Here is a 27,916-nt window from a genome sequence, read left to right on the forward strand (position 1 = left end):
TTTATTTTATTTCATTTTATATTATTTTATTTTATTTTATTGAAAAGCTAAAGACCTAATAGCTCACACATGTTTATTTTATTTTATTTTATTGAAAAGCTAAAGACCTAATAGCTCACACATGTTTATTTTATTTTATTTTATTATTGAAAAGCTCAAGACCTAATAGCTCACTCATGTTTATTTTATTTTATTTTATTTTATTTTATTTTATTTTATTAAAAAATTCAAGACCTTATAGCTCACTCATGTTTATTTATTTATTTTTATTTATTATAAAAACTTGAAGTAGATTCGTTTGATATGCGAGGGAATAATTCATCCACAGTATATTCATCTTAATTAATCATTTGTTTATCCTTTTTAACTTTATTAAATACATAACCCATGACCTAAGATTTACTTTATGCTTTCCTCTGACACTGTAGGCATATGTAAATGTTAACCTTAAATCTTCATGTTAAAAATAAAATGTATGTACATATTATGTGTAAACTACCCACGTATTGTAAATATTAATAAATAGTTTAGAATATGCATGCACAACTAATACATTTTAAATAATTTCACCTCCATATTTATGCAGTCAAACTTACTTCATTCAATGGTAAATGTAAACACATTTTAAAGCGGCTAATTAACGCAGGTCAGTTTGAAAACCTCGGCTTAAGTCACATAAGCTCTGGTCTGTCAAAACAGTCATAACCACACACAGTGGAAATAGACAGTATTAAATTACAACACTTTACCCTAATTACCAGAGCTTTGCCTCAGGAAGCTGCTGTGGGCTTCTATGGTGTGGTAACACCAACAGGACATTAACATAGATGAGGGGTCTGAGGGGGCTCAGTATAAATACCTGCACACGCCCTCTTCGTGTCAAACAGGTAGGCTTGTACGGCGTGTTTAGGAGCTATAGTCTCTGGGTAGGTGAACATCAAGAGTCATGACCTGCCAGGCATTTAGCACCACTGATTCCTTCACGACCCTCAGCGGAGACTCGGCTGCCCTGCCTCTGCTCATGCACCACACGGGACCCTCCGAGTGCCTGCCCGTCACCAGCCACACCAACATGATGCCTTCAGGTACATCTAATCTTCTTGGATCTAGAATAATCTTCACTTGTTGCACTTCAATTTATACGTTTAATTAACTTAAATTTACAATTAATTTAAACTTTTTGCACTAGTGAGGAGTTGCTTTAAATTATTAAAATAAAATCATCAAAAGTCAAAAAAGCTTAAATGATTTGTAAATTCAACTTGATTAAATTAAAAAAATGTAAGTGCAACAAATCGCAAAAACAATGATGAACAATGTCAAAAATGCTAATTATTTAATGCAACTAACCATATAATTGTGAATAGATAGGATTGAAAAATAAATGTAAAAGTTTAAAAGAGAGGAGAAAATGTATCCCTTCCCTGTATGCTTTGTCAAAGGTTTAATCCAATCAAACCCTATTATAGTATTGGCACAAATACAGTACTGTATTGGGACCCTGGACCACAAAATCAGTCTTAAGTCGCATGGTTATATTTGTAGCGATAGCCAACACATTGTATTGGTGAAAATTATGGATTTTCTTTAATGCCGAAAATAATAGATAATGTTACATGAAGATATTTATTAAATTTCCTACTATAAATATCAAAACTTTATTTTTGTGAGTGAAAGGACTTTCTAAGTTTCCAAGGACTTTATTTGGAAAACGTTAATGGCAATTTTCTCAATATTTAGATTTTTTGCACCCTCAGTTCCAGTTTTTCTAGATTTATCACGGGACAAATACTGTCCTATCATAACAAACCATACATTAGTGGAAAGCTTATTTATTCTTCGTTCAGATAATGTAAATTAAAATTTTCAGTAAAAAAATTAATAATTATGACTGGGTTTGTAGTACAGGGTCACATATGGTAATATGGATAATATTTAACCCAGTATTTGTTTAACAAATGATGCTAGAAAATTTAACTTTTATATATATTATATAATTTTATATATACAACATTAAAAATATTTTTATTCTGCTTATTATTGTTCTTTTCCATTTTGCTGGGCCTGTGCAGGTAATTGTAATACAATTCAATGCTTCTTTTAAGTTAACCTTTGGTATATTGTGTCGGAATCTGATTTTGGAAACCATTTGTTTTGGTAAAAAATAAGTGAGAGGCACTTATCAAACACACTCATATTCACCCCAGACATTCATTTCAGGTGGCAGAGGTACCATGTATGTGTACAAAAGCGTTCGTAACTGGCATTTGGCAGTTGTTTGAATATAGTAGGCTACTGTATGCTGCCCTAAATTTTTGGTCAAAAATGAGTTATTATCATTTTCATGAAATTCAAGACAGCCTTTGTTATGTGGCAAAAAATGTATCTCAAATGTGTGGCGTTTTGGAGAAAAATTGTAGTCATTTGCACAGGCTGGATGGGATAGGATAACTTTAAAGTAATTTTTCTCATTTCTGCACTCTGCGCCTTTTTGCTTTGAAGGGCAGTATGAACATTGTTTTAATTGTGACTAAGGGGCTGGACACACCAAAACTTTTAAACGCGGCTGAAAACGCCTTGAGGACGCCGAATGCCAGCTGTTTTTCAGCTGAGTGCCAGCTTTCTTCAGCTGAGCACTTTGGTAGCTGTGATACTTCAGCTGCGAGCCGGTTGGTTGCTGTGGTAATGTCCCGCCCCTATTCCACTGTGATTGGGCGGCCGTGTGAGAACTGACATTGACGAGCGGAGCTTTTCTCCCAAAGTTGAATCTCTTTCAACTCTCGACGCTCAGCCCCGAACGCGGAAAAACCGCCGAGCGCCGGTTTTCAGCGCGGAAAAAACCCGCTAGCTGCTGGCTTATTTGAAAAACGCCGAGCTTCCATTGGAAACAATTGAAAACATGCGCCGGCCGCGGGCGTAAAAGTTTTGGTGTACACAACCCCTTAGTCTTTGAAAACCCAGCTATAGTGATTTTTTTGTGATTTATTGTTTTCAACACATAATCATCCTAAATAATGTAAACAACATGTGATAATATGTTTTCAAAAACATATTTTTGTGTTACTTTAACTTTACTTAAATTAAACAATTTCAACTGTATTTTATAAGTCATGTCAACATATTTAACAGTAATGTCTAAACTTAAAATAGTTGAATAGACTTGCAAAACCAAGTTGTTTTAACTTCATGCTGTGTTGATACAATATCTTTAATATTGAGTAAGGCCATGTCAAAGATTAATTTAAGTCAGGGTCAATTTATGTAGGTTATACAATTACAATATTGTGGCCTGGCCTATCTTATGAAATACAGCCGCAGGGAAATATAAGAGGTAACACTTTACTTGAAGAGGTGTTTATAACACTGTAATGACACCTTCATAATCATGACATGACACGTGCCATGAACATGAAGGAGATTTTATGCACGTTTATGACAACTGTCATTAAGTGTCATTCGTTAAATTGTGTAATTTTTAATGCAAAGATAACATTATTTGAGATGTCTTTGTCATGACAACTTGACATTAACAAATACATCATAACTTATGACAACCTGACATTACCAAGACAACATAACTGACATATTCTCTCATGTAGTCATATATCTGTCATACAGCGTCATGAATATTTTTTGTGACCTGAACTACAGAGGTACAAATATAATTTGTCATTAAAATGTCACTAGGTGTTAATACAGCGTCAAATAGGTGTATAACAACATCATGAATATTTTTCAGTTCGTAAAGTTTCCTCCATGTGTTTAAGAAATAAGTTCAATCATCCAATAATAATAATAATAATTAAAATTGATAAAATTATATCTTATTGCATTTGGAGACCGATTCACCTAAAATTAAATGAAAACAGTGTAATAATGGGTTAAGCCATGCAGCATTGGGTTTATATCGCTGGAGTTAATTACATTAAATTAATTAATTATTAAGTTATTATTAAGAAAATTTCAGAGCCTTCTGTGTGAGGAAGAACAAGTTCTGTTAGTTGTCAGTTTTTTATGTATTGTGCACATACATAAAGTTAAGTATAATATTTTGACTGTGTCTGTTGCGTTTTGTTAAGGTATTTAAAATTATTTGACATAGTGTTAACAATTAATGACCTTTAAATGACAGTTTAATGTAATGTTAACCCAATTATTCTGCTATGTCATGTTTTTGACACATTTATGACAAGTTATGATGTATTGGTTCATGTCAAGCTTGTCACAACAAAGACATTTAAACAATGTCATCTTTGCATTAAAAATGACATAAATGAATCTCCTTCATGTTCATGACACTTGTCATGTCATGATTATGATCGTGTCATGTCAGTCTTATGAACACCCCTTCAAATAAAGGGTTACAAAATAAGATACCACTCCAGTTTAGTCTTTCATCCACATTTCTACATTGTGTCCATTTCAGACCAGGGTCTATTGAATTCCAAGAAAAGAAAACCTTCAGGAGTGACAATAAAGTCACCCGATACAGCAGTGTAAAAGACTGAGAGCATGCCCAGACCCATTAAAAAGATGTGATTTAAAATCAGGTTATTCCATCGAATATTCACTTTGATGAATTATTCATAAATACATAGAAAAACTTACATACCATATACTTGTTTTTCTTTGCAGTACTTAAGATCTGAAACCATTGCAACTTTTTGTTAGTTTGTCTAGTTGGAAATTAATGCAAATAAAAACATTATTTTTGGCAGAAATGACAGAAAGAAACTATAAAAATGAAAATACTTATAAAAGTACATAATCTTGTAGTGAGCTTATTTTTCCGCGGATCTATGTTAAGTTGGAGAAGACTGACTGGACTTTCACAGATATATGTATACAGATGCAGTGAGATGACAGCATTTTCCTTTGGGAATATTTACCATAAAGGTTTTATTATGTGGAAAAGGAAAGGTGGAGAAAGAGGAAATGACCTTTCAAGAGATCACATCCAAGACAAAGATGTGTTTGTAGAAAGATCAAAAGTAAAACGTACTGACCAATGTCATTTTACATAATCTTAGTAATGACACTCACTTCACTGCAATCCAGATCAGTTAAGAAAGTAATGCTTTCAGAAGAGTTGATAGCACTTAGCTTTTTAACTTCAACATGTAAGGGTAACACTTTACAGTTTCATTTATTAACATTAGTTAATGCATTAACGAATATGATTTAACAATCAGCTATTTATTTTAACAGCATTCAATATTTAATAATGTAAATTAAAAACAACTGTTTAGTGCTGTTTTTTATGCATGAACAAATGTTAAAAACTTTTGATTTTAAACATTAATCATTGGTGGAGGCAATGAACCCTGACTGCTTTATTTAGCCCTTAATTTGATGGGCTTTTTGATATGCTTTGAGAGAGACTCTAGACATTTGTTTACTTGCAAATTTGTTAACAACAATATCTTTGTCTGTATGAGCTGGACCGTAACATCAGCTGTTATTTCTCCACATAGATGACTATTAAAGCAGACATATAATTAGTTTGACATGTTGATAGCTAAATTATCATGTGCTTATTTTGTTTCAGTTTCATCCTGCATGTGGGAAAGCTTTAGTAAAACTCTTGTAAGAAACTTATTAGATTGAGTCATATCCCTGTCCATTGTTTGCTATAGCAAAAAATAGTATCGTTTGCTACAGCTCTTATGCATAATTATTGTGCAACTGTGCAATCGACCTTTGACTCTCAACAACGAGATGTGAAACTCTGTTCATTTCAAATGAAATGTTTTGTCATTTCTATTCAAACACATGTGCCCTCTGTCAACTTCACGAGTCTTTGTAATGTTGGAGTGTGCAGCAATCTGAAAGTCTGAAGAGCCATTTAATCTAATGGTCTTGTTATTGTATCAGAGCACTTGATTTTAAATGAAAGATTCATTGCATCATTTCATTGCCGGATTTGCATGTTGTACTGGACAAGGCAGTTTTAAAACAGATGGTCATTTTTGTTGTTAAAGTTTTACAATGATATGAAGCAAATTCTGTAAAAGTTTAGCTGTTGTTTTGCAGCTCTGACCGCGTGATATCACGGTCCATATTACACTGTTTTAAGGAGTGTTTACCAATCCTTAAAATACGTTTTCTAAACTCTTAAAGAGCAAGTAACATGCAAATCTCTCTCTGTTTATAAGTCCCCGACAACAGGTTTGCATGCAAGGTCAAAAAACACTGTAATTTTCTCAAAATATAAATGTAATATTACCCCATTTCTCAGAGATCCCCAAACGATTCGTGTGAAGCCGTTCGATGACTCAATCTGCCTAAACCCCACCTTTCAGTAGCCTACTCTGCTCTGATTGGTCAATTGACACAGTCTCCGCACAGACCACAGATCAGTGGCACAGACCAACAATAGTGCAACATGTATACTGCCCTCCAAAGCCTAAGGGGTTGTGTACACCAAAACTTTTACGCCCACGGCCGGCGCATGTTTTCAATTGTTTCCAATGGAAGCTCTGCGTTTTTCAAATAAGCCAGCAGCTAGCGGGTTTTTTCCGCACTGAAAACCGGCGCTCGGCGGATTTTCCGCGCTCGGCGCTGAGCGTCGAGAGTTGAAAGAGATTCAACTTGGGGAGAAAAGCTCCACTCGTCAATGTCAGTTCTCACACGGCCGCCCAATCACAGTGGAGGAGGGGCGGGACATTACCACAGCAACCAACCGGCTCGCAGCTGAAGTATCACAGCTACCAAAGTGCAGAGCGGAAGAAAGCTGGCACTCAGCTGAAAAACAGCTGGCATTCGGCGTCCTCAAGGCGTTTTCAGCCGCGTTTAAAAGTTTTGGTGTGTCCAGCCCCTTAGTTTTAATTAGAAGAGCTGGCTTATGGTGCACGTACCATATTTTTTGAGTCATTTGCTTGTACATTTTATTTGATTCATTAGCCAAAAATCTAACGTGGAACTTAGGGGTTGTGTACACCAAAACTTTTACGCCCGCGGCCGGCGCATGTTTTCAATTGTTTCCAATGGAAGCTCTGCGTTTTTCAAATAAGCCAGCAGCTAGCAGGTTTTTTCCGCGCTGAAAACCGGCGCTCGGCGGTTTTTCTGCGCTTGGCGCTGAGCGTCGAGAGTTGAAAGAGATTCAACTTTGGGAGAAAAGCTCCGCTCGTCAATGTCAGTTCTCACACGGCCGCCCAATCACAGTGGAGGAGGGGCGGGACATTACCACAGCAACCAACCGGCTCGCAGCTGAAGTATCACACAGCTACCAAAGCGCTCAGCTGAAGAAAGCTGGCACTCAGCTGAAAAACAGCTGGCATTCGGCGTCCTCAATGCGTTTTCAGCCGCGTTTAAAAGTTTTGGTGTGTCCAGCCCCTAAGTGCAGTATCTACGCAAACACTGAAACTGAGAAAAATGGCTTTAAAGTTTTTACACTAGCCAGCCAAACATGTTGTAGGTAGATTAGTGGTAATGCATTTATGTAATGCCTTGTTAGGAAGAAATTTTTTATAGATAAAAACCATGACCACCGATGTGACCTTTGACTCCCAAAATGCAGATACTGCACTCTGCCTTTGAAAGACCTTACACAACTAAAACACTATTGCAAAAGCAAAGTGCAGTATCTACGAACTAAATGTGTTCATTCTACTTTTTCTCATGCTTCTTAATACATTTTGATTGTTTTAAATAACTGTAATAGTTTTATTTATGTTTGTGAATGCTAAAAATGCTCCTTTTACCACAAAGAGAGTATTTAACTCACTTTATTAATTTTTATTTATTAAAAAATTACATTAGACGAGGTTTGCTTTAAAACAGTAGTTAAAAATTAACATAATTTAAAAATAGAAGAACATGTTTGTCCCAAAGACATTATTGTTTCAAATGTACTATAAGTGGTAACTAACAGTATGTACATTTTAGTTCATTTTCATCTCAAAGTAGCACAGTTATGTAAACTTAGATATTTTTAAGATTAGCTTAAGAAGTACTAAACTAAATGTTTTAATAGTAAGTAGCCTACAAAATTAGTTCGTGGAGAAAGAGCACTTATTATGGAAGTGTACTTTTTCACATAGTGTGCTTTCTGCTGGCCCGGCTGCGCTCGTCAGTTTGACTGGCTATCTTTGCCTAACAATAAAACTTTACAAGACTCTTATCAAACTTTTGAAGGAGTAACCCCTGTCAATACAATTTGATTAGCTGCCTAAAAAGTGGAGAGATGTTCGAATCAACAAACACCAATGCGCTTGAATCGGATTATATCATTATTGTCGGAGGATATTGCCTTCAATGGACGAGCACAGGTAGGTCAAAACTTGCTAGCAGCTGGCTAGTCAATGTTAACTACTTATAAAGCTGTAATTTGCCTTAGCATGAGTTATTATTTAGCTATCTTCCTTACCAGTATTTGTTTATTTGCGTTTTAAGGCGAGTTCAACCATCATTTGGCCGCGGGATTGTGCCATGGTTTGTTGTTTCTGTGTGTTACGATCGGGGGAAACCGCAGCATCTGCGGTATCAAAGCCGGGGAAACAAAGCCAGAACGCAGTAACATCACTTACTGCAGTTTGCCTTGGTATTAGCATGGATTTTGTAGTTACTGCAATTTTGACACCCTCATTTCTCTGAAACGGGACAAAATTGAACCAGGAGACTTTGTCACAAGACAGAACAGATGTCATAAAGCTCATTTCAAGCCTTAACTCAATTTCGACCAAGTGTGTAGTTACTGCGCTTTGGCTTTGAACGGCAGTATAGACCTAGTGCTAACATGACTTAGAAGACATTATCAACATCAATACACATCATTCATCATTAATCCAAGCAATAATAATGACGACAGACACTAACATTTTTACACACATTTAAACAAGTATGTAAGCTAACCGCGCAATAGCAAAACCGTAAGTGCAACATGCGTTAGACGCTTGTTAGCACAACTTTCTATCAAGACATTATGGGCCCTATTTTAACGATCTGAAACGCAAGTGCGAAGCGCAAAGCGCAAGTGAGTTTGTGGGCGGATCTTGGGCGCTGTTGCTATTTTCCCGGGGGGAGAAATAACCCTTGCGCCAGGCGCAAATCAATAAGGGGTTGGTCTGAAGTAGGTTCATTATTCATAGGTGTGGTTTGGGTGTAACGTCAAATTAACCAATCAGAACGTCATCCAACATTCCCTTTAAACGCAAGTGCGCAAGTTCCATGGCGGGTTGCTATTATTATGACGGATTTACCAGGCGCACACCAGGAGCGGTTCACAGCCGAGGAGATTGACGTTCTTGTAAGAGCATTCAAAGACAGAGAAGTTGTTTTGTATGGGGATGGGAGAAACCCGCCCAAATCAGCGTTTGTTAAACAGGCGTGGGCGGAAATAGCCACAGTCTCATCAGCTGGCATCCCCAGGACGTTGCGCTAAGCGCTACAATGATGTCAGGAGACGGTCACGGGGGAATCCCAAGCTTGCCAGCATAAATCGGGCACGCCGTGTAACGGGAGGTGGATCTGCCTCTACACAGGACCTGACGCCAGCAGAGGACATCGCTGCGTCCACCCTCACCGCTGAAAGCCAAGAAACGCAAGCAGTACACTTACAAATCAAGTTCACATACATTAAGGTTTCTTATGAAAACATTCAAATTATTATTTACATAAAATAAACGTAATACAGCCACACAACAAACTTATGAAAATATTTTAATCGTTATTTGCATGATAATTTTTTAATGCAGCCACACAAAATAAATAAAAACTATCACCACAATGCTCACCACAATGTTTTTCCTTATCTCATGTGTTAATATTTTTTTATTGTAACAATTTATGATTTGCAAAAATAACTGTTGCATCAGTGTAGATTAGATAAGCAGAGTGTGTGCGTGTTGTGCACGCTATACATTATGGTCAAGCATGCGTCCTTAAAATAGCATAATGAACCACACGCAACGCCACTGACTTTAGACTAGTTTTTTCTGGTCAGTGGCGCAATTGTCTTTTGAAACTGCAAAATAGCATCAGGGATGGTTTGTGCCGGAACACGCCTATTTTTTTGTGCTGAACCGCCCAGGGAGCGCAAGTTCATTCCCTAGTTTGCCGACGTGCGTCTGTGGAGGGAAAAACCCGCTGTGCGCCGGTGCAAAATACAAATGATACATGCATCACTGACAAAGTCAATTGCGCTGGGTGCAAGATAGGGCCCTAAGAGTTTAAACTCCAATATCAATACACATCATTCATCATAAGTCCAAGTTACAAAAACGATGACAGACACTAGCATTTTTACACTCATTTGAGCAAGTAAGCTAACCGTGCCATAGCAAAACTGTACACAATAGTGCAAACATGCGTTAGCCGCTTGCTAGCACAACTTTCTATCAAGACATTAAGAGTTTAAACACCGACATCAATACACATTATTCATCATTAGTCCAAGTTATAAAAATAAAGTGGGTACTGATCCATCTTTCATTGCCAAACATTTAGTAAATCCCTCCTTGAAAAAGTAATTTTAACCACTGATTCTTCATATCCAAAAGTTTTATTAAATCTCTCCTTGAAAAAGTAATTTTAACCACAGATTCTTCATATCTTTGTAGTGAAAACAACCCAAACTTGCCTTTACAGCTGAAAACACAGTGTCTTCTTAACATGATGTTTACACACTAACTAGCTGAAGTGTCTGTGGGCAGGTCTGAGTTTTTGTTTCTCCCGCGCAATATTGTAGGCAGATATTTTTATGCAGAGTGTTCGTATTTACGTAGATAGAGACAGGAAGAAGATTTAAACTATATGACGACTCGTTTCAGTGATTCAGAGTCGACTTTCTAATTTAGAAGCCAATAACTTTACTAATCGTGCACTTTTTGGTTTAACTACTTTGCACAACATTTACATTGATGGACAGCTGATACACTGCAATACAGGTAATTTTCGATTTCGCTTAACTGCATGTTAAACATTTCCAGTAAAGAAACATGTGGTATTTGGTGATTATTGGTAAATGTAGAGACAATAATAAGGAGTATAAATGTTTCCAAGACCAATTTTATCATCCTCCGCAACAAGTTTAAACCATTGTTTAAGTCCTCAAGGAACTAACATTTAAAAAAAAAATTGTTGTAAGGGACATAATTGACTGGGACACTCAAGATGGCTACCAGGTAAGCAGTTTTAATTTTTTCTCTCCAGATAAAAGTTGAAATTTTGTTTGTCATAGTACCTAGACTACCTTTTAGTTCTCATTACCGAAACATGAGTTTGTAAATGCATATATTTAATGTAATAACATGTTGTGGAAATGATAATTTTTGATAACAATAATCTAAAAAAAAATTAATAATTCTATAGGAATTTTTTTTAAATAATCTAAAAAATAATGGTTTTGTAAGTTCAGACCTTAATCTTATATGTGCAAAAAATTGGCTTCAAGGGCTTTTAAAATTCTAATGCTGGACACCTTCTAAATCTGGATTTTGTGAGAATCACCCATCTGTATCTGCTGGAGTTTCATGCCATGCCATCTTTAACTCGTCATCTCTCAGTGGATAAATGGTTACCATCAGTACTTTATGGAGTTAAAAAAGTGCAATAATAGCTTTATTGGCATAAGGACATTGCTGTCAGTGATACAAACAGCCCTTTGCCCTTTGTTTACAAAAATTGCAAGAATTAAACAAAATGAAAGACCAAAAAGGCATTGGAAAAAAGTATCATTCTGATCTATACAATCTTTAGTTTTTAGATTTTAGTGTTCTCTTCAACATCACACCTTATTGTCTCTCACTATGCACCATGGATAGAAATGCTTAGCATGCTTTTTCCACCCTTGGCAAACTTTAGCGGAGATGTCTGCAGCCAGCCTCCATTGTATTCAGGAGGGATAATTGATTGTGTGGTCCACCTCCTGGCTGAAAAAAATAAATCCTCCGTCGCATTGAGGAAAGAAGAGTACGGAGGAAAAAAACGAGCTGCAAACCAATTTGTGATTGCATGTGAATGGTGGAATACTATGTTTTACCATGCAATCACAAATGTCCTCATATTTCCTCCCACTTGTTCCCTTTCTGCTTCTGGCACCACACTGTAAAAAACAACCTATAGAATTTACTCAAAAAAATTGTTGTAACAATTTGCACTCACTTTGTTTGAGTAAATTATATCCTATATATTTGATTAAAAAGTACCTAAATTTAATAACTATGATAAAGTAAAAAAAATTAGGTAAGGTCTACCTATTTTTTTCATAACTAATTACTTATAAAAAAATGAATAACATTAACCCTATTGGTATTAAGGCACAGATCTATTAAATTATTATTAATAATGATAAGCCATTAAGAAACATTACATATTACTTATTCAGAGAGGGTTGAATAAGAAAATAGTCATGCACAAGATTGCATAAATTGCTTGCTTTATTGACCAAATAACATTCTGTAAACATTTAAAACTAATTATTGGACGTATAATAACCCCAATACATTTCAAGTGAAATACAACATATCATAGTTTTACATAAAGCGTCTTGAACATATTATTTCATAAAACAAAATAAACCAAGGCTTCATGAGATGTTAAAAACCATTAAAAGCAAGATTCCTAAATACTGTTCTTCACGTTATCATTAGAAAATTAAAGAAGACAATAATATGAGAGGAAAAACTGATCTCATTTACCTCAGTAGACTAGCATGCTATATCGATACAAACAAACATTTCCAGAGGCGCGGGAAGATATTTTCGGTAGGGGGTGCGGATGCAGCCGGGGGGGGGGGGGGGGGGTTGGTATGGAGTTATAACATTAGTTATAAGTTGTTCACAAGCTTTACATTCTGCAGACCACTCTACCTATAAATGTCTCCTTTTAAAAACTCACTCGCACCTCCCATCCATAAAGTAAAGATGAGCTGACGGCGCATACAAACTATATAGCCTATTGCAACATAGTAGAGTTTGAATTCTCTGCCAGGGTCGTTATTTTCTGCTACTATCCTCTAGCCGGGCCATTGATTAAGCATATTTTTACTTTATTACTTTATTAGCCTCATTGGGTGGGGAGAAAGCTATGCCATATAATCAGAAATATTATATATAGACTAGGCCAAGTAAAAAAGGTGTCCGAAAAGTTACACAAATTACAAAATGCTTTGTAAAAGTTAATAAATGCAACGCGAGTCATGTGCGGAGTCTCCTCTGGCACGCATCACGCACCGGGTCTGCTGTTCTGTAGCTTAAGTGCAACATGGAGTTTAAAGATGTAAAGAAAAAAAGAAAAACAGGAGAATTCACTATGAGCAAGTTTGCAGGAAAGTCGAAGGCATGGAAACAGTTTATGTATATATTCTCACTCGTGCCAGTAGCCTTTTTTGTTTTCCTTTGCTTAAGTTTTTACTATTTCTAAATTCTAACATGGAAACTTTATTGACATCACTCGAGTTAAGGCGATTAGTGGACCTTTTAATTCACGGGTTTCATTTAATTATATTTTTACACGTAAGTGTAATATTTGTGTGTTAAGTTTTAGTTTCAGTTTGCCATGCCTCCTTTACGGCGGTGTAAAAATAAGATATTTTTCGACTTTAAAATTCGAACATCATATCCTAAATTGTCGGAATATATTCCATATAGATTCATTTGAATTTATAGATGTTTAACATTAAAATCGATGCATGGGAATAATTTATATAAATGTTTGAAATGCCCACCACTCTTAAATGCGCATGTTCCTTGTTGTACATAGAGGCTTTACACTTTAGTTCCTTTCATGTCGTTTTAATCATTTAATTCAATCTTTTTTACTTTAAATGTTACTTTTAATGTTCTGTAATATTTACATGTGCGTTAAACACCGCGAAACAATTTGGCTATATTTTTAAATAGTTTTTGAAAAGATGACCTTTCTCTGATATGCAGGATGAGTCAGTTGGAGAAATAACGCTAGTCCTCGGGACTTTTAGGCTGTGTGATTGAAAAAATCCAAAATTCTCTTCTGAGACATTGCGAAGCTGATAGATACAGATAGCCTAAATGCATTCTTCATTGTGGCTGTGTGCATGCTTGTCTGTTATGCTTATACTTATAGACGGGTTGCAGGTTTACTACAGGGTTCACAGCGCGCATCCAGGAGGCAGAAAGCCCGCTTGGTGAGCTGATCCGCTACTGCAACAACCTTAATTATTGAAGCGTTCTTTATTGTATGTATATAAATAAAACTTGATTTTAGTTGGATCTGTTTTTCTGTCTTTATTTTTGCAGTGTTACTGTGATACATGTATGAATTATAATGTTAGACTAGTAACGTAATAGTCGCATCTATATGTTAACATCAGGCACCCAGCACTGACTTGTTGGTACTATTTTCCCACGCAACAACTCCTTGGCATTTTGACTTACAGACACAGCTACTAGCCTACAACACAATGGACATATCTTCTTTCTGCCTCTCGGTTGCGCGCAACCAGTTATGTTGCCGTGCAACCCGTCTCTTCGCAGGGCTGAATCGCAATCACGTCGTCAAAACAAATCTGATTGGCTAATAAACACTGAATTAAATTAAATAATTTTAAAATTACTAAAACTATCCCTCTCTTCATCACACACCCCAAGCATGACATACAAAATGTCTTGGAACAGAAACAAACAATCAGAGATATTTATAAGCCATTATTTTATTGTCATCGCAGTTTTAAATCTTTGCCACCAGGGGGTGCTGCAGCCCCTGCAGAACCCCCACTTCCCGCGCCCATGAACATTTCAACTTCATTTAAAACTTATTAAGTGCAAAAATACAACTTCATATTATGCTATAACTCACAGTACACGTGCATAAAACATTGAACACTAACAAGAAGTACTTACATTCAATTTTAAGTGATTCAACTTCATATACAAGTCTCATATATAACATATGAACTCCGAAATACTTTTTTGAACAGACATTAAAAAGCGAAAGGCAACGTTAAGTATATATCCGTAAATGATAATAATAATAATAATAATAAAATGGCTTCATAAATGGATCCCTTCTAAAACAAAACTCAATATATTAACAGATAAATGCAAGAAAACTTTTACAGTAATTATCTAGCATCGACAGCTTTACCGTTGTTTGTTTGTCTGCTCGACGCCCTCCCGTCTGTATCGTAGATCAACCGTCCGCTGCTCTCTCTCGTCACGTGGCTTGCTCAAGTTCAACCACTCATATTGAGCAGCTCCGCTGTTCACGAGATTCAGACATGTAAATAATAATAATGGAAGTTAATATTTTAATCATAAATATGGATATTTATTCGTATTCGCAGGTGCAAGAACTGGGCGATGTTTCATTCAAAGCTAACCTGACTGACATATTCTAACCTATCAATCTGTCAACAACAGAGACAGAGAAGCACGCAAATGACTAAACTTCTGGTAGATTTTACAGTTAACCAACTTAACATTTCCATTCATGATGATATCAACAAGTTAAATAAAAACTTACCTGTCAACAAACCGCAGTTCTCCCGCCGATATGATATGAAAAAATGGTGACTCGAGTCCCGCCTGGATGTTGATTCATGCGCACTTTGCGGTGCTAAGGCCAATATTTTGGGGTATATGTTACTTATTTTTTTAGTATTGCAGTTATTACTGTTAAAAATTGGATAGTGAAGGTAGAATATACCCATTATTTTTTATTTTACTTGCTAGCTTATATACTTAATTAAATTATAACTAATTTTCATGGGTTAAATTTAACACCCTCCAGAGTAATTTTTTACAGTGCAGTTATGCTATGATGGTCTATTAGATGGTGGTTATTATTTCATAAGTGACAACAGCTCTTACTCTTCTTGCATTCTTACTCCTCCCCTCCACTAGTCCAACTAGTCCTCTTTTTAGTTCACCTCATCCTCTCCCTGTCCAACTCTATCTTATCCAGATACTTCTTTTTATTTTTCTGCTTCTCTGTATTGTTTTGAACAAAACCAAATTCAGAGAGGGCCTTTACACAGTTTTTCTACTGGGAACAATTCACCATTTTCTCAAATCTTTACAATTTTAAAATGTGATACCCCACAGAACAAACAGCTAACTTTTGAATCCCAGTTCAAATTGTGGCCTCAAACAATACACACATTACATTAAATTAATTCAAAACCCATTTACCAAAGCTTACCAAATATGTTTTCAGATCAGTTATTTATGCAATCTCAGCACTGATAACTCTTTCAGAAACAACCCTGACAAAAGAAATGCAAAAAAAAATACTTCTTACATAATTGGATATAGCAATACTGTACTGTTTTGGACAAAGACCTGACCTTTAAAATGTCACACTGACAAAACAGGTAAGGAAGAAAAAAAGCTTTATTTACAAAGGCATCAAAGGTTACGCAGCATCAGCATCAGTGTTCTCATCAGCATCTCGTCTCAGGTCTGGGTCAGCCCATAATGTAATTTCTCATCAACATCACACATTGTGCAGCTCCATAGTCCTTGTGTTTTAAACAAAAACGCGTTTTTGAAACTTATGCTTTTTGTCCCTCTTTGCTATTATTGTTTTTCAATATGGCGGAACGACATGAAAGCCTCCTTGGACTTACCCGTTCAATGTAAATAAAGAGAAGAAATTCTAATTCTGATTTTGACTAATAAAATACTTAAAAAACTACACATTGTCCCTTTAAAGATAAGAGGTTCAGATATCTGTCTGTTGAAGGTTCTGTCTGTACGTCTTTCTACCATCTACTGTATCTGTAAATCTATTTGTCTGTCTGTCTGTTTTAATCCCCTCAGGTCTCCCACTGGTACAGTCGTCCAAACGCTCCCATATGCACCTGTCCACTTCTGCTTTGGGCAATGCATCAGCCAGCCTGCACTACCCAATGCCTCCATGTCACTATAGCAACCAGCAGACCACTTACAACATGATGGCAGGTGCGTCAAGTAATGCACAAGTTACGCAAGTGCATAAAGTTTATCTCCAAAGTGCACAGGCACTGTCATACATCATAAACATACACAAACAATTGTATTGTTTTTCTCTCTCCAGCACAGGAAATGCTCTCTGCCAGCATCTCCCAGACTCGCATCCTTCAGACCTGCGGTGTGCCTCATGCCAACATGGTGAACGGAGCCAACTCATTACAAGGTACAACCTGTGCTTATATCAAAGCCTGAGAGTTTCACTATGTTTCCCACTTCTGCCAAATTCACACAAACTGAACATCTTAACTTAGGCCTATACAAAAATGAACCAAACCCAAACTCATGTAAAAATGGTTATCACACAAACATGAAAATGTGAAGTACTGTGCCTGTATGCAGCACTTATATGTATAGCAAAGCTTTTTTAACTTACCAAGCCCGTCACACTGTAAAGATTAAATGTGAATTATTGCATTATACTGTAAATTTTGCAAATCAGATTATGTATACATTTCTTTTACATATATATTATAAATGTATAACATGCATAACACATGAAATAGACCACCTGTCTATTTGATTCAAGCATCCAGCATCATGAAGTACTTTAATGTGGACACTTTCTATTTCAAAGTTTTCAGTGTTTCACTATTTTGAACAGGAGTGAGGGATGTCAAATTGAATTTGTGTTTTTATAACCAAATTTAAGTCGGCCCTTTCAATTTCTCTTAGAAGTCAGAAAAAAATCAAGCGTAGCATACAAACATTAAAACATATTTTTCTATTAAAAACTGAAAGTAAATAACTGTAATAGGCATCTGAATAAAAAATAAAGGTTAAAATAAAAATAAAAGGTTAAAATAAGGAATAAAAAAGGTCCTTTACAGTAACATTTTTACAAATTAGAATCTTTTCGTGTATCTTTGCCCTAAAATGTCTAATAATACCTATAGATATAGACAGACTAAAGGTGTTAGCTGTCGATATTGAATTAAATTTCCTTTTTTAAAGGGAGCCAAAACAACAAAAGACGATTATACTTGACACGAAGATAATAGATGCACTGAATGCATTCAGCCACCAGGGGGCGATGCAGGTCCATTTATTTTAAAGCAGCTGTAAAGGTTCAAGAAAATTTTTGTTACTGTGCCAAATATTTAAGGGTATAAAAAGTATAGTGAGATTATATTTTATTTACATATTCTATACAGTGTCAGATTTGATTCAATGAGGTTCAAGCATTAAGACACATTTATTTATTTAATGAAGTGTTTAACATTATCTTCAATTTTAGATAAAGCCTAATAGACAAAATAGCAAAAGGCACAATAGATATTTAACATTAATGCATTTGCCATATGATTTTATCCAAAAAAGTGATTTATTCAAATCTATTTTCATTAAAATAACTCAGTTATTTCTCAGTGTCCTGACTTTTTGAAAACTAGAAAAGTAGAAGACTAGAAACTTACAGGTTACCTTAACTGTTTACCTCAACTTTAAATTTAGTTTACAAAAATTTTTTGAGTCAAGTTTACCCATTATCAACAATTATTAGATTTAAAATATGAAATATATTGTTTTTTTATATCAATATATTAAATCAACTGCTTGCAAGTATTAATTTCAGTATTACTTACATAAACATTTCCATAAATAATGCACTGTAATAAATGTGTTGTAGTTATGCAGCTGTTTGCCAGTAACTTACTGTAGATTTAAATTTATGTTATTTGCTGGAAACAGTTTGTTTAAAGTTACATTAACATAAGTCTTTATCTTTTCAGAATAAAACTATACAATAAAGAAATCCTCATTAACCTTTATCTTTCAGATTTTGTTTCCCAGAATGCTTTGCATCATGCTATTATTTTAGTTTTATTCTGTAAAGATAAAGACTTTCAAATGTTTTATGTTCATTTAACTTTAAACAAACTGTTGCCAGTAAATAACATAAATTTAAATCTACAGTACAGTAAGTTACTGGCAAACAGCTGTCAGTAATACAGTCATTTCTACATTTCTCAACAGTGTGCCTTAGGATAGTAATTGCTCCAGTACACTTTAAATCTGTCTAGTCTTTGAAATAAACCAGATTATGATATTTTGTCTCTGTTGTGATCTTTTGCACACTTGTAATTTCTTCTGACAGAAGACTTAATGGCTGTCCTCTTTCAATCCAAAAGGTGCTTTAGCTCCATGCCTGTATAAGTTCCCTGAGCACAGTTTGGGTGGAGGATCTTGTGCATTGACCCACGGCTTTACCCCGCTGCCCCAGGCTCTCCTCACTGATGAACCCACTCTGAGCGACATCAAGCAGGAACTGCGCAGGAAAAGCCGGCCACTGGAAGAGCCCCTGGATATGGATTCTCCTCAGATCCGTGAACTGGAGAAATTTGCAAATGACTTCAAACTAAGAAGGATCAAACTGGGTTTGTCTTTTCTGTTTATGATATTAAAAGACTGTTGTATACAAAAACACCATTTAGCTGCTTTAGATGGATGCCCACAGGCCAAACACAGGCCAAACACAAATTGTCTTTTCAATGTTAAAAAACTAAACATAAAAGCACTTACTGTATGTAAATCAGTAGCTCCAGTCTGATTGCCTGAATCCGATGCAACGTTGAGATGCAGGATTTTATTAATGTGATAGGAAACAAAGTATTTTTTTAAATACCATTACGAATGGTTGTAACTGTACTGTCAGAATTTTTTTTTAAAAATGGTCCCAAGTTGTCACTGGGACAGTGCCCTTTAAAAAAGCCAACCTGATCTCACGAATTTCTGTGTTATACTGTAGTCACGGAATATTCTGCTCATTTATCCGTGTCATTGTCATGGTTCTCCGCATTTTCCATGTCCGTCATACGGACTGCCTTTTCCATGTCAGTTTCACGTATTGGTTACTCAATTGTTTTTCCTATTTTCTTACAATTGTCGCGTGGGTTTGGGGTTAGAACGCCTTTCTGTTACATAAAATTACATCCTAACCCAAACCCAACTCTAACCTTAACGTCTGGCAACAATTGTTTAAATAAAATTGTAAAAAAACAATAGTTAAAGTGACATCCTAACCCCAAATCTAACCCCAAAAACACGACACAATGGTTAAAAAATAGGGAAAAAATTGAGTTACCAATACATGAAACTAAAACTGAAAAGAAAGTCTGTGGTACGGACACGGAAAAATGCGGAGATCCGTGACAATGACACAGATAAATGAGCAAAATATTCCCTGACTATAACATCATGTTGAAAAAAGCACTTTGTCAGGAAAAAAAAGTGTAGTACCTCTCTGTGGTTCTGTTTTGTACCTTTTTGATTACATTACTGTACCTTAAGGACCTATTGTGTACCTTTTAAAGATACAGTTAAATGTTTTGTATCCCTAGTATTTAACTGGTACAAATAGGTCCTGCCTTTCTACAGTACACGACATTCAGACACAACTGTCGGAGTTCGCCCTCTAGTGGCAGTCGTCATGAAATTTCAGTTTAATCAATTTCAGTTTAATCGTAAATCTTTGCCAACATGGGAGAGAATCTCATTCTAGTGCAAGAGCCTTAAATCTACAAATATTCACTATACTGGAATTAATAAACAAATACAAATGAATGAAACAATAAACAACTATGCATATATGACAAAGACTGTTAATATTTTTGGAGAGAACATATTGAGACAAGATTAAAATTAATAATATTTAAATATAAAATTAATAATTTATTAAGTATCAGTAATAAATCATTTTTAAAGGATTTAAGTGTTACTGATAAAGTTGAACAAAAAAGGATTAATAATTTTCACCTCACACACAGTTCTTGATTGGAATACACTGAAATACATCGGTGTATGGCATGCGGTGTAGTCGCACAAGTTCAAATGTTTTAATAGATCCACGCTCAAAACGGGTCTGAAAATTACGCATCAGCAAATGGTCGGCACCTACGGTACATTCACACTGGGCGTAAGTGCTGACGCTTCCCATTCAATTTTAATGGGTAACGTCATGCGTAGCCGAACTGAATTGTGGAACCGTCTGCGCTGTGTCACTGCCATTGCTCGAAGCAGAAATTGAAAATTTCTCAACTTTTCAAGCGGCAACATGTGCGTCAACCATTCAGATCGCCTAATGCAAATAACCTAGGCAGAGCCAGCCAATTACATTTATGGAAGACAAGAGCATGTGTAGCGGGCACTGCGATTGGCTGTTGGCCATGCGTCAGACAAGCATTTCGTCAAGCGTTAACGTTTTTGTCCCGTGTTAATGTACCGTTATGCAGCCCCTTTACACTGCAAAAAATTACTTTCTTGCCTAGTTGTTTTGTCTTGTTTTAAGTACAAAACTAAAAATTCTTATATCTAGATGCATTTTTTAAATATAGTTTTTGACAAAAAATATCCAATTTAAGTACATTTGTGCATAAAACAAGCAAAAATAAAAATAATAATAATATGCCAATGGGGTAAGCAATTTTTTCTTACATTTTTCCTGAATTAAATGTTTAAGAAAAAAGTTTCAGATTTTTTTGCTTACCCCATTGGCAGATTTTTTTTGCTTGTTTTAAGCACCAATTCAGACTTATTTTCTTAGGTTATTTTGCTTATCAAGAAAATGCATTTTGATTTAGATATTTGTACTTAAAACAAGACAAAAATACTAAGTAAGAAAGTAATTTTTTGCAGTGTAATGACTTGTTTGTTGTGTACAGTGGAAAGGCGGCTATCGGGTATAATACTATATCCCAAAAGGTACAACATTTCAATATGTTGCATATTAATAAATGTAAAAAAAAAATTGAGGGTACCACCACAGTGACAGAAGAGGTACAGTTTTAAGCCTTTTTCTCGGACAGTGTACCTATACACATGGAACACAGTATGTACCTCTCAGATATATAGTCAAGATAAATGTTTTGCTTGTAAATTTTTTATTTCTAACACTTAATTTGATGCCCAGGTTACACACAGACCAATGTGGGTGAGGCATTGGCGGCCGTTCACGGCTCAGAATTTAGCCAAACCACCATCTGCCGCTTTGAGAACTTGCAACTCAGTTTCAAAAATGCCTGCAAACTCAAATCCATCTTGGCCAAGTGGCTGGAGGAGGCTGAACAAGCTGGTGGTGAGTCAACAGCCATCAGATTCTTACTGTTATGTGTGATATTTTTTCTATGCGTTTTTATACAGTGCCACTATTCTTGTGTTATAAATAATAAAATCACAAAAAACCCTTTCACTTTCTCAGCTCTTTTTAACGAAAAGATGGGCATGCATGAGCGTAAGCGAAAACGGAGAACAACCATCAGGTAAACAGGGAATTTAAAAACAATTAAAAAGGAAACTAAACCCATTATATCAGCATCTGCATCTAATTAATATCTAATGAATTTTCTGTTCTACAGTCTCGGGGCGAAGGAAGCCTTAGAAAGGAATTTTGTGGAGAAGAGTAAGCCTTCGTCTCAGGAGATCGTACGTTTGGCAGAGGGTCTGCACCTGGAGAAGGAGGTGGTCCGAGTGTGGTTCTGTAACCGCAGGCAGAGGGAGAAGAGAGTCAAAACCAGCCTAAACCACAGCTCATTTATGACTAAAGACACGGCAGCTTGTAGGCCCTGAAGATCAAATGATTTAATGTACAGGAGTATATGACGTGTGTATATACTGTTACTTTCTAAAAGGCTTTTTTTACATTTTTCGGTTGACAAAATTGCACAGAAACCCCTCATAGGAATTTAATTGGGTCCACATATGCCTTATTCGGTATACATCTATGTTGATTCCAAACCGATGCTGTGAGGGATGGACGTCCAAGCATGCGCTTCAAACCTATTATTTTGTATGAGGATGCTAGTCATTCAGCCATCAAAACACAGAAAATACATCGTTTTACAAATTTCAACAGGACAAAGAACCTCAGAAAACGTGAATCTAACAGTTTCTTAAAATTATTTATTTAAAATACATTTTAAAGTTTAATATATTGGCTAAGTGTGCAAATATTGTAAGAATAGGAGAGCACAGTATCTCCCCATACCTGCACTCTGAAGAAAAATCTTTTTGTGATGTCATTTGTATAGATACAATTAATTTGATTAATATAATAAATTATTAATAGTGTTGTCGCACATGATTTGTCATATTATCACATGATCTCATTAATTTCGTAGCAAAGATGTTAAGAAATGTGATTCAGATTATTAGGCTACTGTATATATAATCGAACATCTATTCCCTGTATGTGGTGCATGCTAATTTACAGCATACAGTCCTGTTGACTTTTACTGAGGGAATACTGTATTTTATTACTCCTGACAGTGTTATAATGAGGTATACAAAGCCTCTTACCTGCACACGACCTCTCTCGGCAGAGACATACGGGTGATGATCTACAATAACATCTTCCTGCAGCCGTTGGGTTTGTCACAACATATCCCACAACACCTTTCTGTGGTCTAATAACACAATAAATACTGTATACTGAGGGATAATGCTGGCAGGATTTGACATTATGAGTATATATTACACACATATATATGTGAATGCTGAGAAGACAAGAAAAAGATGGATTTGTCTGTATGTATTTTAGCACAGGCGTTGGGGGTTTGGAGGTCTTCGGTAGTGCTCGGAGCCGTTATACATCCATAGTTCATTAAATTAGTGTAAAATTAATGGACTCAATCACGGTTCACTTCGTTTAGGATAGGTCACTGTACAAACCCATTAAGACCTTATTTGAAAATCATGTTTGGTTATGAATAATGATGTCTAATTTAATGAAATGCGAAACTGTCTGAAGGCCATTTTAAGAATTATTGTACAAAGGGTTTCAAATTCCCTGACTTCACTGACTAAAAAGCTGACTTTCCATGACCTACAGTGAGGAAAATAAGTATTTGAACACCCTGCTATAAGATCTCTCACTTAGAAATCATGGAGGGGTCTGAAATTGTCATCGTAGGTGCATGTCCACTGTGACAGACATAATCTAAAAAAAATCCAGAAATCACAATGTATGATTTTTTTTAACTAGTTGGTTGTATGATACAGCTGCAAATAAGTATTTGTTTGCAATTACAGAGGTTAAATGTTTCCTGTAGTTTTTCACCAGGTTTGCACACACTGCAGGAGAGATTTTGGCCCACTCCTCCACACAGATCTTCTCTAGATCAGTCAGGTTTCTGGCCTGTCGCTGAGAAACACAGAGTTTGAGCTCCCTCCAAAGATTCTCTATTGGGTTTAGGTCTGGAGACTGGCTAGGCCAGGCCGGAACCTTGATATGCTTCTTACAGAGCCACTCTTTGGTTATCCTGGCTGTGTGCTTTGGGTCATTGTCATGTTGGAAGACCCAACCTCGACCCATCTTCAATGCTCTAACTGAGGGAAGAAGGTTGTTCTCCAAAATCTCGCAATACATGGCCCCAGTCATCCTTTCCTTAATACGGTTCAGTCGCCCTGTCCCATGTGCAGAAAAACAACCCCCAAGGCATGAAGCTACCACCCCCATGCTTCACAGTAGGGATGGTGTTCTTGGGAAAAAAAGTTATATTTTGGTCTCATCTGACCACATGAATTTCTCCCATGACTCCTCTGGATCATCCAAATGGTCACTGGCAAACTTAAGACGGGCCTGGACATGTGCTGGTTTAAGCAGGGGAACCTTCCGTGCCATGGATGATTTTAAACCATGACGTCTTAGTGTGTTCCCCACCAAGGTCCAGCTCTTTTCAGGTCATTGACCAGCTCCTCCCGTGTAGTTCTGGGCTGATTTGTCACCTTTCTTAGGATCATTCAGACCCCACGAGGTGAGATCTTGCATGAAGCCCCAGTCCGAGGGAGATTGACAGTCATGTTTAACTTCTTCCATTTTCTAATGATTGCTCCAACAGTGGACCTGTTTTACCAAGCTGCTTGGCGATTTCCTTGTAGCCCTTTCCAGCCTTGAGAACAATTTTGTCTCTAGTGTCTTTGGACAGCTCTTTGGTCTTGGCCATGTTAGTAGTTGGATTCTTACTGATTGTATGGGGTGGACAGGTGTCTTTATGCATCTAACGACCAGTTGTAAATGGAGTGAAGGTGGACATTTTAAAGGCAGACTAACAGGTCTTTAAAGGTCAGATTTCTAGCTGATAGACAGGTGTTCAAATACTTATTTGCAGCTGTATCATACAAATAAATAGTTTAAAAATCCAGAAATCATTGTGATTTCTGGATTTTTTTTAGATTATGTCTCTCACAGTGGACATGCACCTACGATGACAATTTCAGACCCCTCCATGATTTCTAAGTGGGAGAACTTGCAAAATAGCAGGGTGTTCAAATACTTATTTTCCTCACTATATATGTCTGGGTTGCCGTGAGCCTGAATAATGTACAATGTGAGTTTATAAAAATGTAGCTTAAATGTGTGAAATGAATAAATAGTGCCAATAAACAGCTGTTTAAATTGTAGTCAGCGGAGGCTTGGACCCGGAAATGGTATTCCTTACGTTACAAGTTAACAAGCGGATTACATTTTGATAAATGGAAACTAAAATTTAAAGCAACAAACAAAAATCCCTGATATTCAATGACTTGGACATGTCCATGACTTGCAATGTCTGGAAAAGACCTTTTAAAATTCCATAATATTCCAGAAATTCCATGACCCGTGGGAACCCTGTCTAATGATGCGTTCACACCAGACGCAGAACAGGCGGCAAGCGCGAGTGATTTACATGTTAAGTCAATGCAAAGATGTGAATTGTCATCCTGTGGCACGGTAGGTGAGAATGGCACGAATTGAGAATTGACGCATGATCCGCACAATTTGAAAAATCTGAACTTTGGTGGATTTTCGCACTGCGGTAACCAATTAGGAGCTTGCTCTAGCAGTGTCATGATTACAGGAAGCGAGCGGAGGAAGAAAAACAAAACAACAATGGAGGACAATCATCATCGCTATATGAGACATCTTCGTACTTTTACAGGAATTAAAAGGATCTTGTTTGCAAGAAAATGAGTGAGGTCGAACAATCCGGTCAATTTGATCTATATAAGTTAGGGATGTGCATCGATGCATCACGTTCCCATTAAAAAGACCTGTCTAAAATCGATTCCGAATCGTAAGGCTCCGATTCAGTGTTTCATGCACAGCTTGTGCGTGTACTACGGCTCCGTGATCAGTAGGAAGTCCTTATCAATCTAAAATCAATACGAGTTTGACTCGTTTATAGCGTGCATTTAAAAAAGCAACACTCGTCAAACACAATCATTTAAAATATTCTTTATTATCATGAAAATACCTGAAACAATCTGAAGAACAGCGATGTAAATATGCCTCTAGATATTTCCTGGAATAGTGTTAGTAATGATACTTCTTCTGTGGCACAAATGGAGTTTCTGCACGAGAGCGCCCCCTGGCTTTTGGATGTGGCGGCATTTCACCGTAATTCATTCATTGAGAAAACGCGCATTTGCCCGATTAATTGTCGCAACCCTAATAGAAGTCCTTCCCATGACCCAAATTCACACGAATGTCTTGAATGGCTAGAATTTAATGCACGAGTGAAGCAAGTAAACTCAAATGTTCAAGCGTCCAACTACATGTGAATAGCAAGTTTTTGCCGCCTCTTCCGCGTCTGGTGTGAACGCACAGTAACTGACTTCAGCATGGGACCTAAGGTTCCCATCATTTAGACGTTCAATATAGAACACCCTCAATTTTTTGGATGGTCTTTATATGGTTTAAACGTTTAATGAAGACACATATATTAAACAAGCTATTTCACAAAGATGAAGAGACTTTATTAATTAGAAAAACAAATCAAAGTTAAAACTGTACAATCATTTACAAGTAATTGGATAATTTGAGAGTTTAATCATTAAAATTTGAAACAAAAACAGTGTCCCAATGCTAACATGTTACATCATTAACATAGTTAGCACAGTATACAATGAAAATTAAAGTGAGAAGACATTGTCAGATGTAACCCATATGATTATACAGTATATGCCAGTAACAGGGCTTTCATTCATACTGTATTAGCCACCTTTCATAACCACAATATGATATTAAGTTTTAAACAGATTTGTAACAGTAATTGGGCTACATACAGTGCTTAACACATTTTTAGACCAAAAAATTGTACTGTAACTTTAATGCACTATGAGTCACTTTGAATCCCAGCAAAGCATCTATCAAATGCATGAATGTAAATATGATTCAAGTTCACCCGTCAGGTACTGTAGCTGAACGGTCTCAGTGGTGTCAAGGTTGATAAGACTTCATCACATTATCAACAAAGATTCTCATGCAAGATATTCTACCCGATAGTAAATCTTTACTAAATCTCTCCGTAACAGAAAAGCTTACCTTACTTTCTAAAGTCATACGCAACCTGAAACATAAATGTAAACATAATGAGCATCTGATGAGTTCACACACATATTTGAGATCATCAGCCTTGTGACACATGAGAGGTCCATGCAGTACCATGTTGTTAACCTATATACAGGAAAATCAGTGACTCTCAGTCTTATTCGGGAGCCTCCCAGCATGCACTGCATTTCGTTTGTCACCTTCACCATACCCAATGCAGCGCTTGCAATCTCCCAATAAGCTGATAAGAGAGACATCTAAAATGTTTAGTGCTAAGGCGTGGCAAAGATTAAAGGGATAGTTCGACCAAAAATGATATTAAACCCATGATTTACTCACCCCAAAGCTGTCCGAGTTGCATATGTCCATCGTTTTTCAGACAAACACATTTTCGGATATTTTAGAAAATGTTTTAGATCTTTCAGTTGATTAAATGTAATGTTACGGGGTCCACCCATAGTCCACAACCTTCAAGTCCAAAAAAAGTGCGTCCATCCTTCACAAATGAAATCCAAACGGCTCCAGGATGATAAACAAAGGTCTTCTGAGGGTAATCCGTGCGGTGTTGTTGTAGAAATATCCATATTTAAAACTTTATTCCGGGAGCGCCGCCATCTTAGACTCCTCTGTATTCAGGAGAGAGTATTAGCGTAGTGTACGCACTTTTCTTAGTGACGTATGACAA

General features: G+C 36.4%; 1 protein-coding gene across 1 annotated transcript; it reads left to right on the top strand.

Annotated features, from left to right (window-relative positions):
* Window positions 1-946: 946 nt before the first annotated feature.
* Window positions 947-22,490, top strand: pou1f1 (POU class 1 homeobox 1). The gene is made up of 7 exons (XM_065293343.1): window positions 947-1,085; window positions 16,740-16,880; window positions 16,996-17,094; window positions 19,058-19,303; window positions 21,835-21,999; window positions 22,123-22,183; window positions 22,280-22,490. Exons 1-7 carry the CDS (start codon window positions 947-949, stop codon window positions 22,488-22,490), a joined length of 1,062 nt encoding a protein of 353 aa, XP_065149415.1.
* Window positions 22,491-27,916: the final 5,426 nt, after the last annotated feature.

The sequence above is a fragment of the Paramisgurnus dabryanus genome, chromosome 15 (genome assembly GCF_030506205.2).
Source record: "Paramisgurnus dabryanus chromosome 15, PD_genome_1.1, whole genome shotgun sequence".
NCBI lineage: Eukaryota > Metazoa > Chordata > Actinopteri > Cypriniformes > Cobitidae > Paramisgurnus > Paramisgurnus dabryanus.